The sequence below is a fragment of the Spodoptera frugiperda genome, chromosome 7, assembly GCF_023101765.2.
Source record: "Spodoptera frugiperda isolate SF20-4 chromosome 7, AGI-APGP_CSIRO_Sfru_2.0, whole genome shotgun sequence".
In the NCBI taxonomy this organism is placed as follows: domain Eukaryota; kingdom Metazoa; phylum Arthropoda; class Insecta; order Lepidoptera; family Noctuidae; genus Spodoptera; species Spodoptera frugiperda.
The window spans coordinates 9,287,799-9,309,291 of record NC_064218.1 but is presented as its reverse complement, the minus strand read 5'-3'; the positions used below and the strand labels follow the sequence as shown (position 1 = coordinate 9,309,291).

General features: G+C 37.5%; 2 protein-coding genes across 3 annotated transcripts in view; both read right to left on the bottom strand.

The window, feature by feature from the left end:
- Nucleotides 1–13,729, bottom strand: part of LOC118265813 (adipokinetic hormone/corazonin-related peptide receptor variant I) — a 123,348-nt gene extending 109,619 nt beyond the window's left edge. Inside the window, exon 1 of one of the 2 annotated variants that reach the window (XM_035579025.2) lies at nucleotides 13,497–13,729. The gene's annotated coding sequence lies outside the window, so the exon portion shown is untranslated. The remainder of the gene's footprint in view (nucleotides 1–13,496) is intronic. The other variant, XM_035579026.2, reaches the window with a different exon arrangement.
- Nucleotides 13,730–19,285: 5,556 nt separating this feature from the next.
- Nucleotides 19,286–21,397, bottom strand: LOC118266453 (protein Aatf). Its single transcript, XM_035579921.2, has 2 exons — nucleotides 20,475–21,397; nucleotides 19,286–20,220 (listed from the first exon to the last, which is right to left on the bottom strand). Exons 1-2 carry the CDS (start codon nucleotides 21,302–21,304, stop codon nucleotides 19,317–19,319), a joined length of 1,734 nt encoding a protein of 577 aa, XP_035435814.2. The 5' UTR covers nucleotides 21,305–21,397; the 3' UTR covers nucleotides 19,286–19,316.
- Nucleotides 21,398–21,493: the final 96 nt, after the last annotated feature.

Below are 21,493 nucleotides of genomic sequence, written 5' to 3'. Positions count from 1 at the left end.
GACAGTGAAGAATTACTAAAATTCATCTACCATGAGTCAAATAAAATCTTGTGAAAATAAGTTCATGGCTCTGTCAATTTATGGGCTTAAATTTCTTCAAGGTCATTATAAAGTGTTGGGGAGAAGATTATAAGAAATTCAGTCGAGTTTAAGTAAGTCGATATTCAATCTGAATATTTTAGAACTCCAAGATGTCATTTGAATATGGATAATTTCCGTCTCGGTCTAACTACTTTTTTACGTACCGTACTTTTTTTCGAAGACTATTTTTAGAAAGTTTTCGGACTCCGATAATTTCACGAATCCCAACCCTAGGAAAGTTTTTAACCTCTCAATATTCGACATTGTAAGGTTATTTCGATCAGTGACGTCTAGAAGGCGGTACTTTGCACACGACAGCGCAAAAGCCTACCGATTTGACACGCCAATCAATCACATTTGTCTACGCATTACTGAAGGACGCCTCTGAAAGTCTCAAGTATAATGGATTTATGTATTTTAAAATGGTTCGAGAATTTCGTTTAGTACACGGTGAAATAAAGAAATTTTGGAGAAAATACTTAAATTAGGTATTTTAATGTATGTGTAGAAAAAATAGTTAATGATTTATTGCCAAAACTATATTTTAGAGAAAATTTGTAATAGAGTAATAGATTGTGTCTCTATTACTCTTTTACAAATTTTCTCTATTACAGATTACTTGTTTTAATAAAACATTTCTTATTTAAAAAAAAAGGAGGTACTGTTTAATTTGCTACAACTTCAAAATGTGCTACGAATTCTCGTAGCCTGCTACGAAATTCCGTAGCACGCTACGACAGGCTACATAACACTTTCGTAGACCTTGAGACACCGCATTTTGTACTTGTAGTAAAAAGTATTATTTACTATTTCACAGTAGGATAGGTACTGTAATTAGTCAAGTTACAAATACTACAATTAAAATCTATTTAAAAAAACTGTCTAGACAAGAACATTATAATTAGTTAACAAGTAGACAGTGAAATTACCTTATTAACATTATATTTTTGGCGTTACTTGATCATGTTTCAATCAACAGACGGAGTGTTTGCGTTTAAAAGGAACTACGTCACATCGTTACGTCATCCCATCGGCACATCACAGGAAATTAACCACTTTTCGATATCACGGACCATCGTGTGGGACAACTCGAGTCTCCGAGTGCTTTGATGTTTTAGACACTGGCTGTGCACACGTACAGACAGATATAGATATATGTGGAGTCCCTTTTTCTTCGGTTTTCAATGATACACGTGTAAAGAGGTTGTGAGTTACCGTAAAAAGTTACAAAGTTGAATGAAAATATTTTATACATTCATTTTAAGGTTTTGGATAAAGAATCCCTACAATCACGCTTGATATGTTGACACTACAATAATTTATACGTGTGTACCATCACGCTTTTTATTTCAGAAGGGGCGGGGTAGGCGAGGTGGACATTGGCTGATTGCCACATACTGGGCACAAATCCAGATTCCGTTTCAAAAAGTCGAAAAAGCCCAGCAATACTTTGCCTGGCCCAGGAATCGAACCCGAGACCCCTTGTCTGGCAGTCGCACTTGCAACAATAATACATGTATGCGAACTTCGACAAAACAACTATATAAATCTACGATGTAATTTGGGAATAACATGGATGAGTCTTATAAACTAAATATAGTTCAATTCAACACAACGGAGGACTATTATATTACTATTATACTATACTATTACACTAAGCTCCTACTTGCCAGAAAGAAGGCAAGCCCGGCCTGACGTAGCCTTGGTACCTACATCTTGTTCAATCTAATTACTGAAGCTGAACAACCCTCTAAGCCTATTTATCCTTAAAATTGTCCCTTACTTCACTAATCACTTTACTACAGAATTTACTCCAAGGTTGGCTTTGTGTGAATCTAAATATAGTAAAATTGATTTTGATCTTTTTACCTTTAATATTAAAGTTTTGGTGTCCTATAAAGTTCAGGCAATACGGTGGTAATAATATGGTGGTGATGAATACCTACTTAAATATTAAATTGAAGTGTTAATACTGAAATTAAAATTTTAAGTACTTAACCCTTGCCCTGAGTGTCATAAATGCCGACTATAATACTACATATTGACTGAGACCATGCAGCAGCGCTCTGATAAACCTGATCCTTTTAAATTGTAGTCTTTAACCCGCCAGTCAAATTGTACATATTGAAAGGGTCATTAGACTACTTAGACTTCAATTTATTCCAAAACGAATGGAACATCATTTGAACCTTTGTTGCCACAAAGGAAAAAAGATGGCACGCTTCAATGATTAATTGTAACGCAACGTCCATCGAAGAGCCTACCACTCGACACTGGCAGTATAGCCGACATCACTGCATTGTAGACTTGGTTGCCATTAAAGATGAATTTAAAAAAATAATCCTCCTACTCAGAGAAGGTACATAGTCCAGTAGTGGACGGTCACGGGACCTTCATGTGATCTTCAAAACCCGAAATTAGACGTAAAAACTAAACACAAAGTTTATTATTTTTGATAAATCACTTTAATTTTGCATAGGACCGTGACATCGGGACTCTTGACCCGGACATAATTAGGCTACACATATATTATGTTATATACTTCTATATGTAGTTATCAGCATAGTACCTATATGTAGGTAGGAGATCAAACAAGTTTTTTAATGAGGGGACCCCGATAACACTGCACGATTATTTGGTTGACTTGTTTTGATCAATTGTTTTTGTTTTTTCAACTATTCGTTTGACATGTGCTCAGTAGACGGTGTTCACATTATTTTACTGAATTAGCGTTAAGATTACTTCATGCAAAACGTATTTACGATGATTGTCGCGCTTAAATGAATAATATTTAATTAGTTTTAAAACAATCTGTTTTGACAGTAAAATTTTCAAATGCAATGAAGAAGAAACAATTTGGAAAATTATTTTATTTCTGCAGTTGGTTGTGACAAATTAATTAATAATATAAACGAGAACTAGACGTAAACAACATTTTGAACAAATATCGTGTGACGTCACTTCTTGCTACATTTTATACGTAGAAATTACATATTTGCTCCCCCTCTTATGACAAAATAATAAAATACGTGTCTAATATTTTTTCATTGACTAGCTGTCGGACTAAATAGATTTTTAATTTTCATACCCCGTCATCATCCCTATTCCAGACTCCTTGCTTATTTCTATAACTCATTCATCTACCTCTCCGTAGCTAACAAAACTCGAATTCAAGAAAATATTATTCCAAAAACCAATTTCCTAATACAAAAATCAAACGATATAGGAGAAAATCGAATTCGGTTTTACAGATATTTACACCAAAATATTTCATACATTTTATACAATAAGGCAACATGCCCACTGAGGCGTATCATCAGCGACGATGTCAACGAGGCAAACGTAACGCAACAATATTGATGTGAACACAAATTGTTTTTCACTGAACCAGCTGAATAGTGCCGAAAAAGAATATGAGGAAAATCTGATTGTATACATCACAACAAGCTATCCTTTACCAGTTTACCTTGGTCTCCCTTTGTACGGTCTTTCTGTACACTTCACGGTTAGTTTATACTGGTTGTATGTCAACGACTCAGTGGCTAGCAACTTCAAACGTTACTAGGTTACGTAAAATCACGCTTGCTTTTCTAAAAGCTAGGAAGCTCACGATTGGCCAGTCTTTTTGTTAAGTTCCATAGAATAGGAGATGGGTTTTTTATTAGTCACTGTGACTCACTTTTAACGATGGTGATGATGGATGATGGTAGGTACCTACTATAAAAAATAAAGCAACTAAATCTTTAACTAAACAACACGGTTTAACCCCTGTAAATTTATGGAAATTTTGAGGAATTAGGTTCAGTTTTCCTTAATTGAGCAAGAGTGTGAATAGATGATTTAGTTGAATTTTGTAATAACTATCGTGAGACACACTAAATTAATCAAAAATCACTCACGTAAATTAATTGAGAAAAGCTATAATAGCTTCAAGACACAGAAGGACAGTAAGCTGCGCAACGTCGCCGCGTCTGCGCACGCTGCTCATGATGAAAAGTCCTTCTGTGACTCGAAACTAGTAGAGCTTTTCTCAATTAATTAACGTGTGTAAACCGTGATTTTTAGTTTAATTTAGTTTGTCTAACGATAGTTATTACAAAATTCAACTAAATCATCTAATCCCGCTCTTGCGCAATTAAGGAAAACTGAACCTAAAGCCCCATGTAACAAGATTAAATATCGATCAAACACCAAACCAGGTGTTCTATATCCCAAAATACACATTATAATAAATAACTAAATGAAACGAAACAGCATATAACCAAACAGTAGTCGAATCGAACCAATAAATGAATTAATCACGATAGCACTGCTCTATGATGACCCGGTAATAAAAAACACGCTGTATCAGTAACGTTATCTCGCTCGGTGCAAGGACGAGTGAGGGAGACGGGTGATTGTGACACTTGAACGATTCACTACGTACATTTGCACTTTAATATTGTAGCCGGTATTTCTACTGTGACGTCACAGTATTCAGATGGTGTTTTTAAACTTCTTTGTGATGGTCTATTTGATTTGGTCTATTCATTCACTTATGTTTTTTTCCGAAAAGGTGAGAGTAGGTGGGGAATAATTCATGTTTAAACTTTTTACCTACATACCTATGAGTCTTATAATTTATTTATTTTTAAACGTTGCCTCACTCTAGGACAACAGGGTCGGATCAACAATTTGTGGATCACACAAAGAGTCACTTCGTGCGGGAATCGAATCGACACGTTGTGTGGCAGCCAGTTGCCCAGCCGCTGCGTCAACCGTACAGTCAAATAGGGGTACCAAAACATACTTATTACCATTCATTTATGGGACTTCTAGACTCTGATTTAGTTATTAATAGTAATTCCGTTCACATCTTGTATATGTATGTCCTTACTGATTTTATTCTCATACTCTTCTCAACCTCGAAAACTAAAAATGTCAATAACACTACGCCGGCGATACAACGAGGCAGACTAAAATGCTATTTCATGTACAACAATAAAATTAATTTAAGGAACCCCAGCCAGCTTAGAAATTGCCAAACACTTAAACTTTCATACAACCATCATTAACAGAGACCTTTGTGTGAGCCCGGCTTCATTGTTAACTCGAGAAACTCTTCAAGTTTTTCAATTTCCATTCGATAAAATTTACAAGAAGTTAGTATACACGTGCGTATATCAATCACCTACACATACACAGAAAACCGACGTGAAGCAACGCTTAGGTACGTTGTGTGTGTGAGGTTACCGGAGTCAATTACCCCCCTTCCCAGTCTTCCTAATCCCCGATTCCCCAACAACCCTTAAATTTCTAACCCCCAAAAGGCCGACAACGCACTTGTAACGCCTCTGGTGTTTTGTCCATTGGCGTCCGGCAACCTCACTTACACAACGAATCACAATGCAAAACCGTTGTTTCACGTCGATTTTCTGTGAGACCATGGTATCACTCCGGTCGAACCGGCCTATTCATGCCGCAGCATGGCTCTCACACACTTTAAGTAAATTGTTTACCATCAGGTGATCCGTCTTCCCTTTTACCGGCTTATACCACAAAAATACACAACATAGAATATTAAGACGCGTATTGATATATGTGGTTGTGATTTAAGGCTGTGGAGTAAATTGTAGTACCTAACGTCCTAACGATCCAACTACGCACTATCCCAAAGATAATAAAATTATCCTGTACAACCGTTTTTGCTTTATCTGCCTATTCATTTATACTTTGAAATAAGAAAACAATATCTTGAATTCAACCCTACTATCGATCCCACGCGTCGCAATGTTTGGCGAAAACATTACCTGATTTTATCAAATAAAACAATATTTGTAATCCAACTGCTAGTTCGTGGAATCAGCTTGTCACCTCTATTGATATTATCAGAGTGAGATGCTGGATAGCATATATAATTTTATTCTTTCAGTTTAATTTATAAAGTAGTGTAGTACCTACCTAACAGTGACAGAAAAACAGATTAGTTTAGACACTATCCACCCAACTCAATTCTACAATAATATTGCTCTACCGAAGGGACAATATTGAGAAATAATTATTGGAAATCCAAAAATTATATTCAAACCAGCATTAGCACGTCTTTAAACAGGATAATTTATTTGCAAGGTTCACCCAAAGAGGATTACAGTAATCCCGAATTGGAACGTTTCTATACGAACCTATATCCAAATTAAAATATTTATTACATTTATGGCACAAATATATTCCGTTTTATACGAAAAACCGTTTAAGAGTTTTGTTAGAAAACCCCAAAAAGTTCGATCCATTGTAATACGGTTTGCTTTTGAAGTTAAACGATTTATTGGATGGTAGCTATCTACTTATTTTTCGGTGAGCATTTATTGAGGTTAAGTAAAATATATCTTACTTGTAACGAAATAAGGTCAATGGTCTTATAGCAAGCCAATAAAAAACTCAATTGTGAAAAGCATTATAGTTTCACACGATATTCCACAATGAACTTTCTGCTGAAAGTACTTAAGTGCAAAGTAGTTCAACAAGTGACGCAGTGTTCACAAGAAATAACTCGCGAAGCTCGTTTACACGTCATTTGCACTTTAACACTTTGATAACAAAGACTATTATTTAATGTCGTTTAAATTCACTCTACAAGTTCCCGAAAGCGGTTATGTAACTCTGAAATGAATTACCACGTTGAAATTACTTTGACACTATTGGAAAGTACAATTGTATTTGCGTGGCCTTACAATTTCCATAGAGTCGTAGTTCGGTTGGCTTCAATTATTCAATTAAGAACATTTTGTGTGATACATTCGAGAAGGTTCGCGTCGACACAGGTATAAATAATGCCTCTGTTACTCGCAGGCAGTAGCTTCATGTCGCGGTTTCTCTCGAGAAATTATTAATGAACCGATGAAGGAGTTAGATGTGCCGAAGGTTTTTCTAAATGGTGTTGACTTATGTCTACATAAAATGGAACACGAAATTCAAATTCGATTCTTAAAGTTAAATTGGTTAATATAAAAAGACGAATTTTCCATTAAAAAGCTGGAAACTCTTCTAGTTGTAATGACAGCTTTTCAGTAAAAATAAATAGCAATACCTAGAACTTCTACTCAAAATTAAACCTAAAATTTGTCTGGTGTGATTTTAAGTTTAACTGCAATTTACATTTGAAAAGTAATTAAATTATTTTTTCCAATGAATAAACAACACATTTTTAAATATGTTTTTTGAGGGAGGAAATTAAGCGATCCTATTCCATTATCTGTATACTGATTCATAAGAACACTGCGCAATACAATTATGCTTTAGCAAAACGAAATTATGTAGCTGTAGTCATCTGTCAATTGTGCACATTAGGCCAATGATGACAGTACTGTTGATGATGACTTATTAGTTATTACACTTACTTCCACAAAGTCAGGGCCAAATCACCGAAATAAACGTAATAAACGTACAAAACAATGAAGATAGCACATCTTTATGACAATAACATTACAAACTACGAAATAAAATAACTGATAATCTCTGGATGTATTGTTTTTGTGTCAGCCTTCAAAAACTTCAAACAATTTATGAGTAATTTAATCGAATTACATTGTAAGTATAGTAACCTAACCAAATAAGGCCTATGCCCCAATAAAGCCTATTTTGAAAATTTCCCTCTTCCCGATGTCAAATGGTCGCCAAAGTTTGTAGAAGTGTGCATGCATATTACTTAACTAATTTGAGCACAGCAAGCAACCCGTGCCGCGATTATGTTGGAACCTACAGTCGAAAACAATCACGACGTGGAGCGCACTTTAGTTTTTATAAAATTCGAGTAGCGTAAACTGTTAGTATTTTTATATTTATCAGTATACGACGTACCGTGTTTTGTCTGTATAACAATTATACATTTACCCATCTCCTCACATAAGTGAAATAGTTATAATATCGGTGTATTTCATTTAATCGTTGTTTTGTTTACCTATGTGCCATGCCCTAATAAAGCCTACAAAAAAAACGTGTAGGCCTTATTACGGCATAGTTGTTTTTCAGTAATTTCATAGAAAACGGATAACCAGCTTCTTCAAAAAGAAAGCCAATGGATTTTGCAAAAGATGGAAAACGCTGTTGAAATGGTAGAAAGGGGTAAACGGGGTGAATAGATACAGAAAAGGGGTGAATGGATATCGGGAAATTCTTCATAGTATCTATTCACCCTTCGAATTTTATGCACCCTGTTTTACCCGGTAGGCTGCTGCAGCCAGATATAACTTCCAAAGAAGTACGCATCATCTAAAGAGTGGTTTCCACTACACGAAAGCTAGGTCGGTCGCTAAATTGGCTCCAGAACAAGAAGTTATTCTCATTCGTTTGACTGATGCTGGGGTACCGATGACTTCAAAGATGTTACTTGGGTATTACATGATGAGAAACTCGTTTAGCCTGATGTATAATGACCAAAATTAATTAATAAGATCTCATTACATTTATTATAAGCATTGACAAAGTTTTGTTATAATTAAGAAGTTGAATACTTACTAGTTTTTATTGAGGCCTTATTAAGACATAGGGTTCCCAATAAGGCCAAAGTGACACTTTAGTTATTTGTGTTTACAAAATTGTAATATTTGTTTCTAAAGCCATTTTGATTCCATTATTACAAAGTTTAATAAATAAATATAAGATTTTGAAATTATCAGCCCATTGTCATCTTAAACCTACGAGCTAGGCGGTAATAAAAATAAGGTAGTCCTTATTTGGTTAGCTTACCTTAGTTCAAATGATTTGCCTTGAGAGAGTTGAGAGTGTACTATATACAGTAACATTAAGATTTATTATACGTAAAAGAAGCATCAAGCCAGGTTTAGCATCTGTTTCTCTATCCCCACATAAATTGTCAAAAACATATATGGTGGAAAGGTGATACAGATATTGTGTAGGTAACAGGCGATTAAAGTTACTAGGTAAGTAGCTTTATCCGTTAGACCACAAAACAATAGAAAAATAATGCGCATGAAGACGATCAATGTTTCTGAGTTCAAAAAATATTTACTCAGAAGAAATATAAACATGATTTCAGTGCAATATCGACGGCCCCTACGTAAACTATCGAAACTACAAAACCTCTACTTTACAGGAGAGCGATTCTAAGTTTCGATTTAGATTTTTGTTAAACATGAAATTCGTATATTCAATATTACCAGTATATCTAACGTGGAAAATATTAGTGTTTTATACTATCTACTGTAGTTTTTCATAATTATCATACTTTTTCTAATATTACACACTCGATACTTTTCTTGGTTACTTCTGGTTACTTTTTTATCGAATGTGCCAGTTTCGATAGTGTTCTATGACAAAAAAATTTAATCTACTATCGAATGTGCCCGTTTCGATACTTTTCCACGACAAGTATCTCTAGTAAACTATTGAATGTGGTACTTTCGATTGTATTCATTGTTACATTGCTCAAGTCAAGGTAACATAAGACTAGTTTCGATATGAGATACCTTCCAACTATTTATTTATGTCAAGCTTTTACTGCTATTTATTTTGGGGAATTAGTGACAAATGAAGAAAATCAATCAAATATTGTTAATCAAGCAATTTGTATTAAAAAATAAAGAACTTAAAAACGTAGTAATTGCACGGTTTTGCACTAAAGTTGAATCGAACTTCTGCCGCCCTTCACTCCCACCTCTCCTGGGGCCTAACGGGACGCTGGCACACACCGCGGTAGAGAAAGCGAACCTGTTTGCTTCTCTATTTGCGGAATCTTCACGTCTTGATACTGGTGGCGCTTTGCCTCCTTCTCTCCATAGAGTTTGCGAGACGAATATGTCAAAAATTCGCATCCGATAGAAGGAGGTATATAAGACGTTGCGTAATCTTGACGTGAACAAGGCCAGTGGACCCGACGGAATCTCAGCCGTGGTTTTAAAAACCTGTGCGCCTGAGACTGGTCAAGTGCCGGTTGCATGGAAGCAGGCCAACGTGCAGCCTGTGCCCAAAAAAGGTAGTCGTGCCGACCCTAACAATTACCGACCAATCTCAGTCACGTCGGAACGTGTACTTAACAACAGGCTCCTGGTCCCCTTCTTGCGTATGCCACCCACATTTGGAGCGAGGCCATCGAGAAGCACGGGGAGGCAATAGCGGTCTCACTCGATATATCGAAGGCCTTTGACAGGGTTTGGCACGACAGCCTTATCGGCAAGCTTCCTGCATATGGACTTCCCGCTGATCTGTGCAGATGGATTGCTGACTTCCTTAGGGGTCGGTCAATCCGAGTAGTCATTGATGGCTGCTCGTCTGACCAATTTAGCATCAACGCCGGTGGCCTCAGGGGACAGTACTTTCAGCAACGCTCTTTTTGCTTCTTTTTCCGATGCGCACACTAGCGGAACACAGATCCAGTCTCTAAGAGAATCCATGGTGGAATGGTTGAACTCCTTGAAGGCGGTCTCCGATTGGGGTGACGCCAACTTGGTCAAGTTCAATGCTACCAAAACCCAGGCGTGTCTATTCTCTGCCAAACGGAGTCAATTTCCGCTGGGTCCTACTTTCCGAAATGTATCCGTTCCAATATCGGATCATCTTGAGCTTCTGGGCGTAACTCTATCGCCTACCCTAAACTTCGGCTCATATACAACGTGTAACAAAATACCCATATACATCAAGAAGCCCTGATGAATACAGGTTGAATAGAATCTCTAGACAAAGTTTCAGCAAAAAATATGTTTAAAAAAAATTAGTACCAAATACTTGGTATCGCATAGTTCTTGATTTCAAATCATACAAACGTGTCACAACCCTGCAGGGATCACTCGCTAATATTACGAAACATTTTTTCTGTCAATCTGATCACCTAGTACCTGTCTACCTAATTTTGATTCGCGCGTCGGCGCGATTGGAAAAAATTCATAACATGGTACCATGAAAACATGAGTTTAAAAACCCTTCCCGTATCGTTTGTTATGTTATCTAGAAACCGTGCAATTGATATGTATACCCCCTTTTTGTTACACGTTGTATAAAGTCGAAGGCGCATCTGGCTGGTAGGAAGTTGGGCATCCTCTGGAGGGTGAGACGGTATTTCACATCGGAACAGCTACTGACCCTGTACCAAGCGCAGGTTCGGTCTTGTATGGAGTACTGTTCTCACCTTTGGGACGGCTCGGCTAAATACCAGCTCGATGCGCCAGAACAAATCAAAAGGCGTGCCAAGAAGCTCATCAACGATGATGCGCTTGTGGAGGCCCGGCTTCAAAGCCTTGAACACAGGCGCAAGGTCGCAAGCCTTTCCGTTTTTTACCGGATACATTTCGGAGAGTGTGCGGGGGAATTGCACAACTTGATTCCCCCTAGTCCTTTTCATCATCGAACCACAAAACAATCGGCGAGGCGTCACCGCTTCATGGTAGATATCCCACCTACTCGCACGAAGCGCTTCGCTTCAAGCTTCCTTGTGCGGACTGCTATTGAGTGGAACTCCTTGCCGGAGTCTGTGTTTCCTGATGGGTATAACCTGGGTGTCTTCAAGGCCCGAGTGAATAGGTTGCTTATGGGCAGATGTGCTCCACCGTAGGCCGCATCATCACTTACCATCAGGTGAGATAGCGGCCAAACGTCGACCCAACAAATATAAAAAAGGTTTGGTTTGTTGGACAATAAAAATCTTGGACAGATTTAGGAGATGGAACGATTTCAGAATCGTTATAAAGAAAATCCCCGTCAACCGCATCAGTTTCTTTGTAAATATCATTTAAATATTTCCACTCTTCGTCGGTGAATTGACATCGCACAGGAGATGCTGAAAATCCAAGACAAACATATTATATCTATCGAAATTGTAAGACAATCTATTACTTTGCCGTAGTAAAGTATCGAAAGTGGTACATTCGATGTGTTCATAGCAGAGAAAAGTATCGAATGTGTCACTTTCGATAAATTGCTCAGTACAAATACCAAGGAATACTATCGAATGTGGTAGATTCGACAGTACAAATTTGCTCTATGTACTAGAACAGTATCGAATCTACCACTTTCGATAGTATATTATATTTACCATGTGTATACCTCTACTATTCATTTTGAATTAAAAGTAAAAAAAAACACTAACGTAATCCTAACCTCAAAATACACGTGCGTCCTCACTCACATTTCGGGGAACACTGACGAAACAGGCAGTTTCGTGTCTCGCTCGCGCAGCGCTGACCGCGTATATCATCGAAAACGGCAGGTTCGATGTTTTAATGTGTTCATTTTATGCAGTTACGATTCTGTTCGATTGAAAAATAGTTGTAGGTATACAATTGGAACATAATTTATATATATAATAATAGATCTTTATCTCCACATACTATTAGTGCAATAAAATGAAAATGGCTTTTTTGTAGTTTCGATAGTTTACGTAGGGGCCGTCGATATATTAGGAAAACATCTCTGTCATAATTATAAACATGTCGAAACAGCGAGCGCTGAGAAAGTGCCCCAACTTTCTACTTCAGTCTTCTATTGTTTCAACAAATTGGACTTCTAGTGTCTGACACTTGTGTCAAGTTCCGTCTATTCTAATGTCTATAGACAGGCGACTAATCGACATTGTCCGCGATCACGGGGAATAAAAGTCCGTGAACTTCTATTTCTCGTTCGTTTGAACTAGGTATTGGGATGTTGTATGCATTATGTGTTACAAGTAGAATTAATCCGTTTAAAAAGATAAAGAAACACGTCAGCGTGTATGCTGGTGTAAAACTGTTTGTAAATGTTATAAAAATTGGTCTCTAATAACTCTTTATTGACTGTCTCCTTAAAGTAATCCGTGTTATAAAAATACACTTCGTTAAAATTTTCTAATACAATAATGATTGATTCGAAGAAACGGCGCCATTCCTTATAATACTTATTCTTCAAATGCATATTGTGAATAACTTCTAGTATCGGTAGCTATCGCAATATTCAATAAACATTTCAACAGTTTGTAATTTCGTTTTGTACAAATTCTATGCGAAGAACGCGCTAGTGCCAAGTTCTATGACAATTGACATATTATTGTTTGTTTATAGACCAGTTTAATAATATCTCTCTCGGCAAGCAATTAGTATTTAAATTAAATGTCACTTCAATAAAATTGGAGACGACTACAAAACATTTCAATCGGCCAATATTAATTGTTTTCGATTCACAATAAAAATGCTAGGTAAGTAATAATATTTCGATAACCAAAACAGGTATTATTCAGTCTTTTAAAAAGTTAAGTTTCTTTTAATTTTTCACAAAAAATAATTTAATTTTTCATATAAAATATTTTGCATGTTTATCTCATTAATACGCACTTTTCATTATGTTAAAAAAACACGATTTTTTTATTATTAATTTAAAGGCATTTGTTAATATTTTAATTCTTACAATTTCCTAAAATATGCAAAACAAAAAAAAATTAAGAGCAAACTACTTACAGAAAAGTTTTTCACATCCAAACTTTTTTTCGCACCAACAACGGAACACTTCACTTCCACTTTCAAATTTTAAATTAAGAAGCACATCACGTTTTTTTCTAAATAGTCGATTATTTCCCGATTCCGACTATTTGCACTAGTGATGATTTTTATTTGTTGATAAAACGGTAAATGTATGTCTGGGGACGTTTGTTTCGAGCGCGCGCTATCTTGCTACTGGTTGTGTTGTCGGGCGGGCGGCCCGCCCAGATGTTATCTCAGAAGTACCACTGGGTGCGATGCGAGCGATAAGTGTTAGCGGCTCAAGTGGGAATCAAAAAGAAAATTATTTTGTTAAACCATTATGTATTATTACTTGTTATATGTATTGAAATATTTATTATTTATGAAATGCAATAGTTGTGCTTTTTTTGTCACATGTGTTATTATTCTTAGTAGGTAATGTTTTATAATCTCTTTGTTCGATATTACTTATAAATAACAAATAAGTTTGTCAATTAATAGTTATTATCGGCCGTACCGTCCCCCATTATAGTATTTTGAACCCTTATTACCGTATTATTGTATTTTCAAGAATTAATTTAATGGGTCATTACTTTTTAGTAGGTACCTACCTATGTACGGTTAATGGTCCTTTTTATAGAACGGGGAAACAAACGAGATAGAGATCAAAAAGATGGATCTCCTGATGGGTAAAGTAATCTTCGCTATCCAATGGGGTGATAACCGGATTTTACACATAGTCTATGTATTGCTGCCCAAAGGGATGATTACCGGATTACATTCTACATATTCCATGTAATAACAATGCACTACCTCAACCTCCCCGAGCCCCCGCTACCGCCTATGTATTACGGCAGCCGTCCCACAGGACACCCCGTTGTCGTCAATTGTTTCACTCGTTAAGCACTTCGTAAACACGTCCGTTTTAATGATGAGAGCTGCAAAGGTGTCTGCATTTTATACATAGCTATACATAGTAGCTAGTAGCCCCATACGTGTTTGTTTTACGCCAAGAAAATACATGATAAGGTGACCCGAGAGCACGATTGATGATGTTGTCAACAAATGGGCAAGTAAACAACATATTTTTTAATATAAGGTTAGAGTTACCTAGTGTTTTCCTAATGCCAGACGATCCATACGTAACATTAAGCGCATAGCACAATTATCATCATCATCACATCAGTTTCAAGACGCCCACAACTGAATTAGGCAACCTCTTATGATTTCAGATCGGCTGACTGGCGCGCAAAGCAAACTGCATCCTACGTAGTGCAGGTTCTTTACATCTTAAGAATAAAATTATGATAAATATCCACGCACTAAGTACTTCCCTACTACATTATTACATATTTCGATTAAAATGTTCATTCTACAGCTGTGTGCTGCGTGAATTTCATGAGTAGGTATTTTGGGAATTAGCACAATTTAATCCCAAACACTGGTAGACTAGAATACAAACGTTAAAGTAACTTCAGATAAATGTGTCATCGCTCGAGTAATCAACTGCAGCAAGTGCTACAAGATGAAAGTGGATGAATGATAGAAGTGGACAGTTAAACACCAACTTTTCATTGTGACTAACTAAACACGTCATTCTGCGCTGTATTTCACAAAGTAAATTAAGTTGTGTTTTTATGGTGGCCATACACGTTAGGTTTTGCACGACGGTTTTGCCCGTACATGCAAAACTGTACAGGTATAACCGACTTATATTGCACTGACAACTGTACAGTTTTCCCCCATACACGCTAGGATTGGCATGCACAGTTTTACATGTAAGGGCAAAACCCTCATGTAAAACCTTCACCATTACCCGGATTACTAGACCTGGAAAAAAGGATTCTGTTTTTAAAATAAGCAGTAACGACTATTAAGATATCGTTAACGATCAAAAGTACGTTCACGTTCAGATATGTTCACAGAAATAAGAGTAATAAAATAGGTCCTTAATTAAAGTGATATACTTAATACAAATTATATATTTTCTTTGCTGTATAAAAAGAAGATGCGTTTCACGAAAGAAACGGAATGAAAGAGGTTTGCCAGAAAAAGGATCTTTTGAAGTTCCATTGCGAACTAAAATGGGACGCCGAATGCTTTTTAGTTCCTTTGTGTACCCCAGTGGGAGACGACGACGTGAATGAATGAGACGCACGTATATAGCATCACGTCTGCTCTTCGGTATAGAGGCTTGCCTACATTACTAATATTGATGAAGAGTTGCATTTATAGTAAAGCTTCTTTAAAAAAAAAACAAGTCTAATGTCATACGATACCCTTAAAAGCGCACTCAAATCAGTTATTTACATCATCAGCCTAGTGACGACTGCTAACGAAACCACCTTTTCACATGGAGAACGTTTGAGCATTAATCACCACGCTTGCTCAATGCGGTTTGGCGATTTCAAACTTATTATTAGAAATTATAAACCTCCGGGCCACCACGATATCAATCATCTATAATTTATGTACCTACTATAGTATTTATATTTTGAACGTATAACTATTTACCCCAAGTCTAAAGCTGGCCTATATCTATATCCTGTCCCTTAAAAAAATATTGAGCGATTTCATTCTATAGTTTGACAGCCAAGCCTAATACAATAAAATACTTCATTTAATTTTATTACTGTCTACTTAATAAACGACTTTACTGAACGTAATTGGCAGTCATATAATTAACTTGAATATAATCAGGCTGAATATGATTTTACCTACTGATAGAGAGGTTAAATGTGACAGGAAAGTCATAAGAACGTGTCACATCTGTGCCGATAATTAAAACGAGTAGCGCATTAGTCAACTTTGAATATAATTATGTTGATAGGTAGATGACTTGAATATTAATTCAAAATTCCTAATATTCGTCATTTATTTGAGTTGGACAGGGTCCAAAAGGCTCCTTCGTTAAGTAAGTAGGTAGGTATTCCGAAACTGTGAACTACCTAGCGGATTTACCAGGGCTCTGGCTCGAAAAGCAGGAGTAGGAACGGAGTGATTTTTAGTAAGTAAGAGTCTGACACTCCCTCTCGCCTCGCCCATAGCGGGAGCAGTAATTGGATGATTTTCAGCCCTTAAAAAAGGTTGGTAGGTATAGGTACATTATGACCATGAAACAAATACAAAAAGGAGTCATCATTAGATTTCACTTTAACATAATGCGTGACACTTTACGGGGAGCGCAAGACGTTACAAACCACGTCCCTCTTTATTTTCCATCTAGCGGTCCCGTTCTACAAAAACCTGCCAAAAGTGTCCACATACACGTCCAATTGTCAACATGTATGTTATACTGTAGAATGTAAGGTCCTATCTAAGTGCAAATGCACCGAGCGAGCGTGTGAACGTGGTTTCTAATGCACTTCAAGTATCGACCGCTGCAAGAGAAAAATAAATAAGTAGATACTTACGATGCAGTTGCCAGTTCCACTACCGTTCCAGGTAAAAGATAGATGAGTGTATGTATGACAGCATGTTCAACAGCAAACATTTTCATAATACCTGCTTAGATAGACCTACGATATAATTTTATAGGTACAATAATAAATGGATCACATAAGAAGTGCTTTTTTTTTTGAGGGGGAAAATCATCCAATGACTTCTCCCGCCTTGGGCAAGGCGAGAGGGAATGTCAGACTCTTACTGACTAAAAACCACCCCGTTCCTTCTCCTGCTTTTCGACCCGGAGCTCCGGTAAACCCGCTAGGTAGTCCGCAGCTCCGGATCAGGCATCAGCCCTGCTGGGCCCCATCTGTGATGGTCTGATGGCTCTTTGAGGCGCGCGCGGAACGCGACGCGCCGCACGCACGGGTCTGGTTCTGATCGGGGGGCGAGCTACCCTTGCTCGCCGTCCGCAGACCCACACTTACGGTGGCCGGAGATCGTCGCGCGATCCCCAACGCCCGGATTGTCTCTCGCAATAGCTGGGGCGTGAGGAGGTTTGTTCCCTCAGGCGGCCCGCCTCCTCCTTAGTTAGCATGACTGCTTCGCAGAAGGAGACGGCATCCCAGTCCCCCTCACTCCGCACCATGGCCTGAACCAGTGCCGGACGCAAGAGTTCACCGTCGCCGACCACATCCCTGAGGACTTGGCGGTGCTCAGCCCACGCAGGGCACACCGCCACCATATGTTCTACCGTGTCCTCCGGGCGGTTCTCGCAGTGATGACACCCGGGCGTTTCCTCCAGCCCAATAAGAAACAGGAACCTACCGAAACTACATAAGAAGTGCTGGAATCGAAACCGTGTCAGCACATTGCCCAGCCGCTGTGCCAACAGTACAGTTATCCCTACAAGTAAATAATCAACAAAATAGAATTGTCACCTCGTGTTCAGTTAAAATTGAACGATCATAACAAAATACTAAAAGTGTAATCACAAACCTACAAAATATTATTATGTTATGATGACCCGAGATAGCTGACAAATCGAGGTTAAACTGCTCACGATTTCTGGAAACTATCTCTAACAAGTACCTAAACATCTGGGTAGGCAATTACCTAGCTATCTCGTTAGATGAAAGTCAACCCAAGACTTAATTAGCGCAGATCAAAAGATCACCGTAGATTTACTTATTCGTTAATTAAGCGCTACGTTTGTTATGAATCTGAAAAATTAAGTGGTTTATTATTTGCAGCGAGATATAGGTACTTAGTGAATAATATGTGATGTTTGTGTGGTGACTTGATAACCCCCACTCGACCTCGGCCATTGAAACTGATAGCACGCTGAGGGCGAACGGGAAACTGGACGAATGACTAGTTGTCTGAAAAATGGTGAAAGCTAGATAGATGTGCATGCAGATTGCACTGAAAATAAAAACTAAGTATCTAAATAGGTCATAAATTGGATATGCAGAGGTTAGGAGAATACATCTACCTACCTACATTAAAAACTAACTGGTACGCTCTCTGTATGATAGGTACAGTCGTGTAGGTGCTTAGACAAATCTAACCAGTTTTACTTTGAAACATACCTACCCAACTGTAGCATACATTATAGGAAACCTACTTCAAATGTTGCCCTCCAATAAATAACGCAGGTACGAGAGAGCACCTGACAAACCCGACCCTTAATCAGGAAAATAATTTATCCAACTCATCGACACACAATATTACACGCGCCATTAAACTCCGACACCCAAACATTCCGGTTATAAATCACAGTGACTCAGTATAACCTAGTCCATAGTCCGTGAGTCCGTCTTACAGTAAATATTCCATTCTAGTCGTATCGCCAGTATCTCGGTGCGGCATTCGACGGTGGCATGAACACCGGGCGCGTCACACGTGCCCGTCACGCTACAAACAACCCGACCAGCTTCACTGATCCTCTTATGTAATGCTCCCGGAAACGCTCGAGATTTTTGTTTAACTTTTAAATGGTGCATTGTAAATATCGGTATAGGCTGAAATTATTACCAATTTTCCGCAAATTACATCAAAAGTTACCAATAAAAGGGGCGTATTTTAAATCACTTTTTACGCACCTGTAAGTGGCGGATGGTGTAAGCACAGGTACACGTTATACATAATATATTTAACTTACTTTTCAGTACTTCAGCAGTTATGCGAGCCTCGAGGGGAACTTTTTATGTAACCTAAATTCGTTATTGGTGGTTTTAGTTAGACATTTCAAGATATTAAGGGATATAATAATAAACAAATCGAATATTTTAGGTATATAATAGTTAAAACCAAAAGAAAATTGTAACTGGGTCGTCTGTTAGTAAGTTCATTTGTTAGTAAGTTCTTACTGAATGGTTAGTACAAATAAAATTCCAAAGGATGCTTAAAAATAAAATAATCAATATTTATTTAATTTTTTAACTTAAAACCATTTACATTGGCATTTAGACCTATATTATTTTGCTCGAATAATTTACCAAAGAGTGAACTGTACAATTCGTTTTTACTTTCATCTGTCCACGACATTGATTTCTCAGGTGCCATGAAATTGACGAGCTGATTATGAACTACATACTTTATCTTCCTTCCTTTTGAGGCTTTTGTATCAACCTTTCTTTTCATTTTACTCCTCATTTGTTGCAACGCAATCCATTGACGACTCAACTGTACGGGGTCTGATATGTCTGCGGATTTACATTCAATTAATTCTCTAAGGAGTTGATGGTAGAAGTCACTATCATCAAAAATTTCTGGGATATATTCATCATTGTCTTTACGGTCCCTTGTTATTGGATTGACTTCGGCCTCATTTCCATTTTGGTCTTCTGGATCTGGCTTTTTGTAGCCCACAATGTCATATTCGGACCTTTTCAGCTGTGTGCGTCTCACCAACTTTTCTCTATCAGAAAGAATGTACGATATCTGTTGTAAGACAGTATTTGTTGGTGTGTTTTTGATATTCGTTGCTGTTGCGAGACGTGTCTTGTCATTCCATTTCTGTATTGAAGTGTCTCTAAATGTTTTGAATGCTTTGTGGGCGTTTGAAATGTCTGATTCGTAATCTTCGAGTTTACGTTTCTTTGCTGGTGCGGATTTGTTTGTTTTGTTTTTAGGTGTTTGGGCTTCTTTAACCTCATCCTCTTCACCTTCAGTGTCTGATGGAATTTCTTCATTATCTGTGTCACTCGGTATTTCTTCGTCGCTATCCTCTTTCGTTTGTTTTGTCTCTGCCTGTTGCTTGCTGAGTTTTTTATTAGATATGGTCTTTGTTTCTGGATATTTGCTTAGTAGTAAATTCTGAAGTGATAGTAATCTGAAAAGTAAATAAATAATTATTAGATTGCAGATACAGGAAGTGTGTGCTCTAGAAGGGAGAAGTGACGCTGGTGTCCTCGTCTTAACGCCATTAGACACAAATATCATCTACTTATAGTCTGGTGACTGTTTGCAAATAATTAATGTATAAAAAATAAAGATTGTGGATACACAAGGGAAACATTGAGATAAAAGACTGAATTATGATAGATACAAAAATATTTTTATTTGAAATTAAAAGCAGTTACTTACTTATCCAATACATTGGAGATATTTGCCTTAGTAGCATTAGTCTCCTCAGCAAAATCTTCATTTTCTTTCAAATTACTAAAGGTATCCGGCATGGGCATCTGGTTTGCAGTGTTGACACACCTCTGGAGGTGTATCCTCATCTCCAGCAAGTTCTCCCAGAGCAACAACTGGTTCCGAACACAAATACCCTTTTTGGCCTCTTCGGAGATGTTCTGTTTTTTAACATGCTCGAATTCTTCTTTCATTGGTTCCTCCATTTGACTGATGTCAAAGCCTTCTCCTTCTTCATCATCATCATCATCACTGCCTTCCTCATCACCACTACCATCTTCCTCGTCCTCTGAATCATCATTTAATTGTTTCTTGAACTGCATAATGCTATAATCATCACTCTCGCCTTCCGATTCAGAATCGTCGACATCTGATTCTTGTGACTTAGATTTTGACTTAGGTAACTCGTTTTCTGAATCTGATGCGTCAGAATCTTTTGAGAGTTCTTGTTTCTTCTTCTGAAGTTGTGTTTGGTATGGCACCTCATCATCGGAACTACTGTCGTCGTCACCAGATTCTTCGAGATCCTTTCGTGATACAACCTGCCCTTCATATTTTTTACTAACCTCGCTTAACAATCCAACGTTCCTTTTACGAAAATCACTGATAGCTGCCTCGACTTCGCTATCTGAAGAACCAATATCACCACGCGTAACAGTTTTCGGTTTTGTACCAAAAACTTGATCATCTTCTATGTCGGCACGTGGTTTTACTGTTAGAGCATCTGCTATTTTATCAGATAGTAACTTTTGCGGTGTTTTCTTCTGTTTTGGCTTCATTGTAGTATTATTTTTTGGTAATTTTAACCTACAAACTCACAAATACTTTCACGTGTTTATGACAGCAAAACTTCGTTTGACAAACCAACGACAACAGCAATTTGACAATACACTGACGGTTTACAAATACCGTTATTAGTTAAATGTGTTGTTGCTATTTGTTAATTTTATTTTTTCTTTATTTTAGTT

Coding starts and splice junctions, on each gene's coding strand:
- LOC118266453 (XM_035579921.2), bottom strand. CDS start 21,304: ATGAAGCCAAAACAGAAGAAAACACCGCAAAAGTTACTATCTGATAAA. Junction 20,221..20,474: donor ATCTCCAATGTATTGGATAA/GTAAGTAACTGC, acceptor TTTACTTTTCAG/ATTACTATCACTTCAGAATT.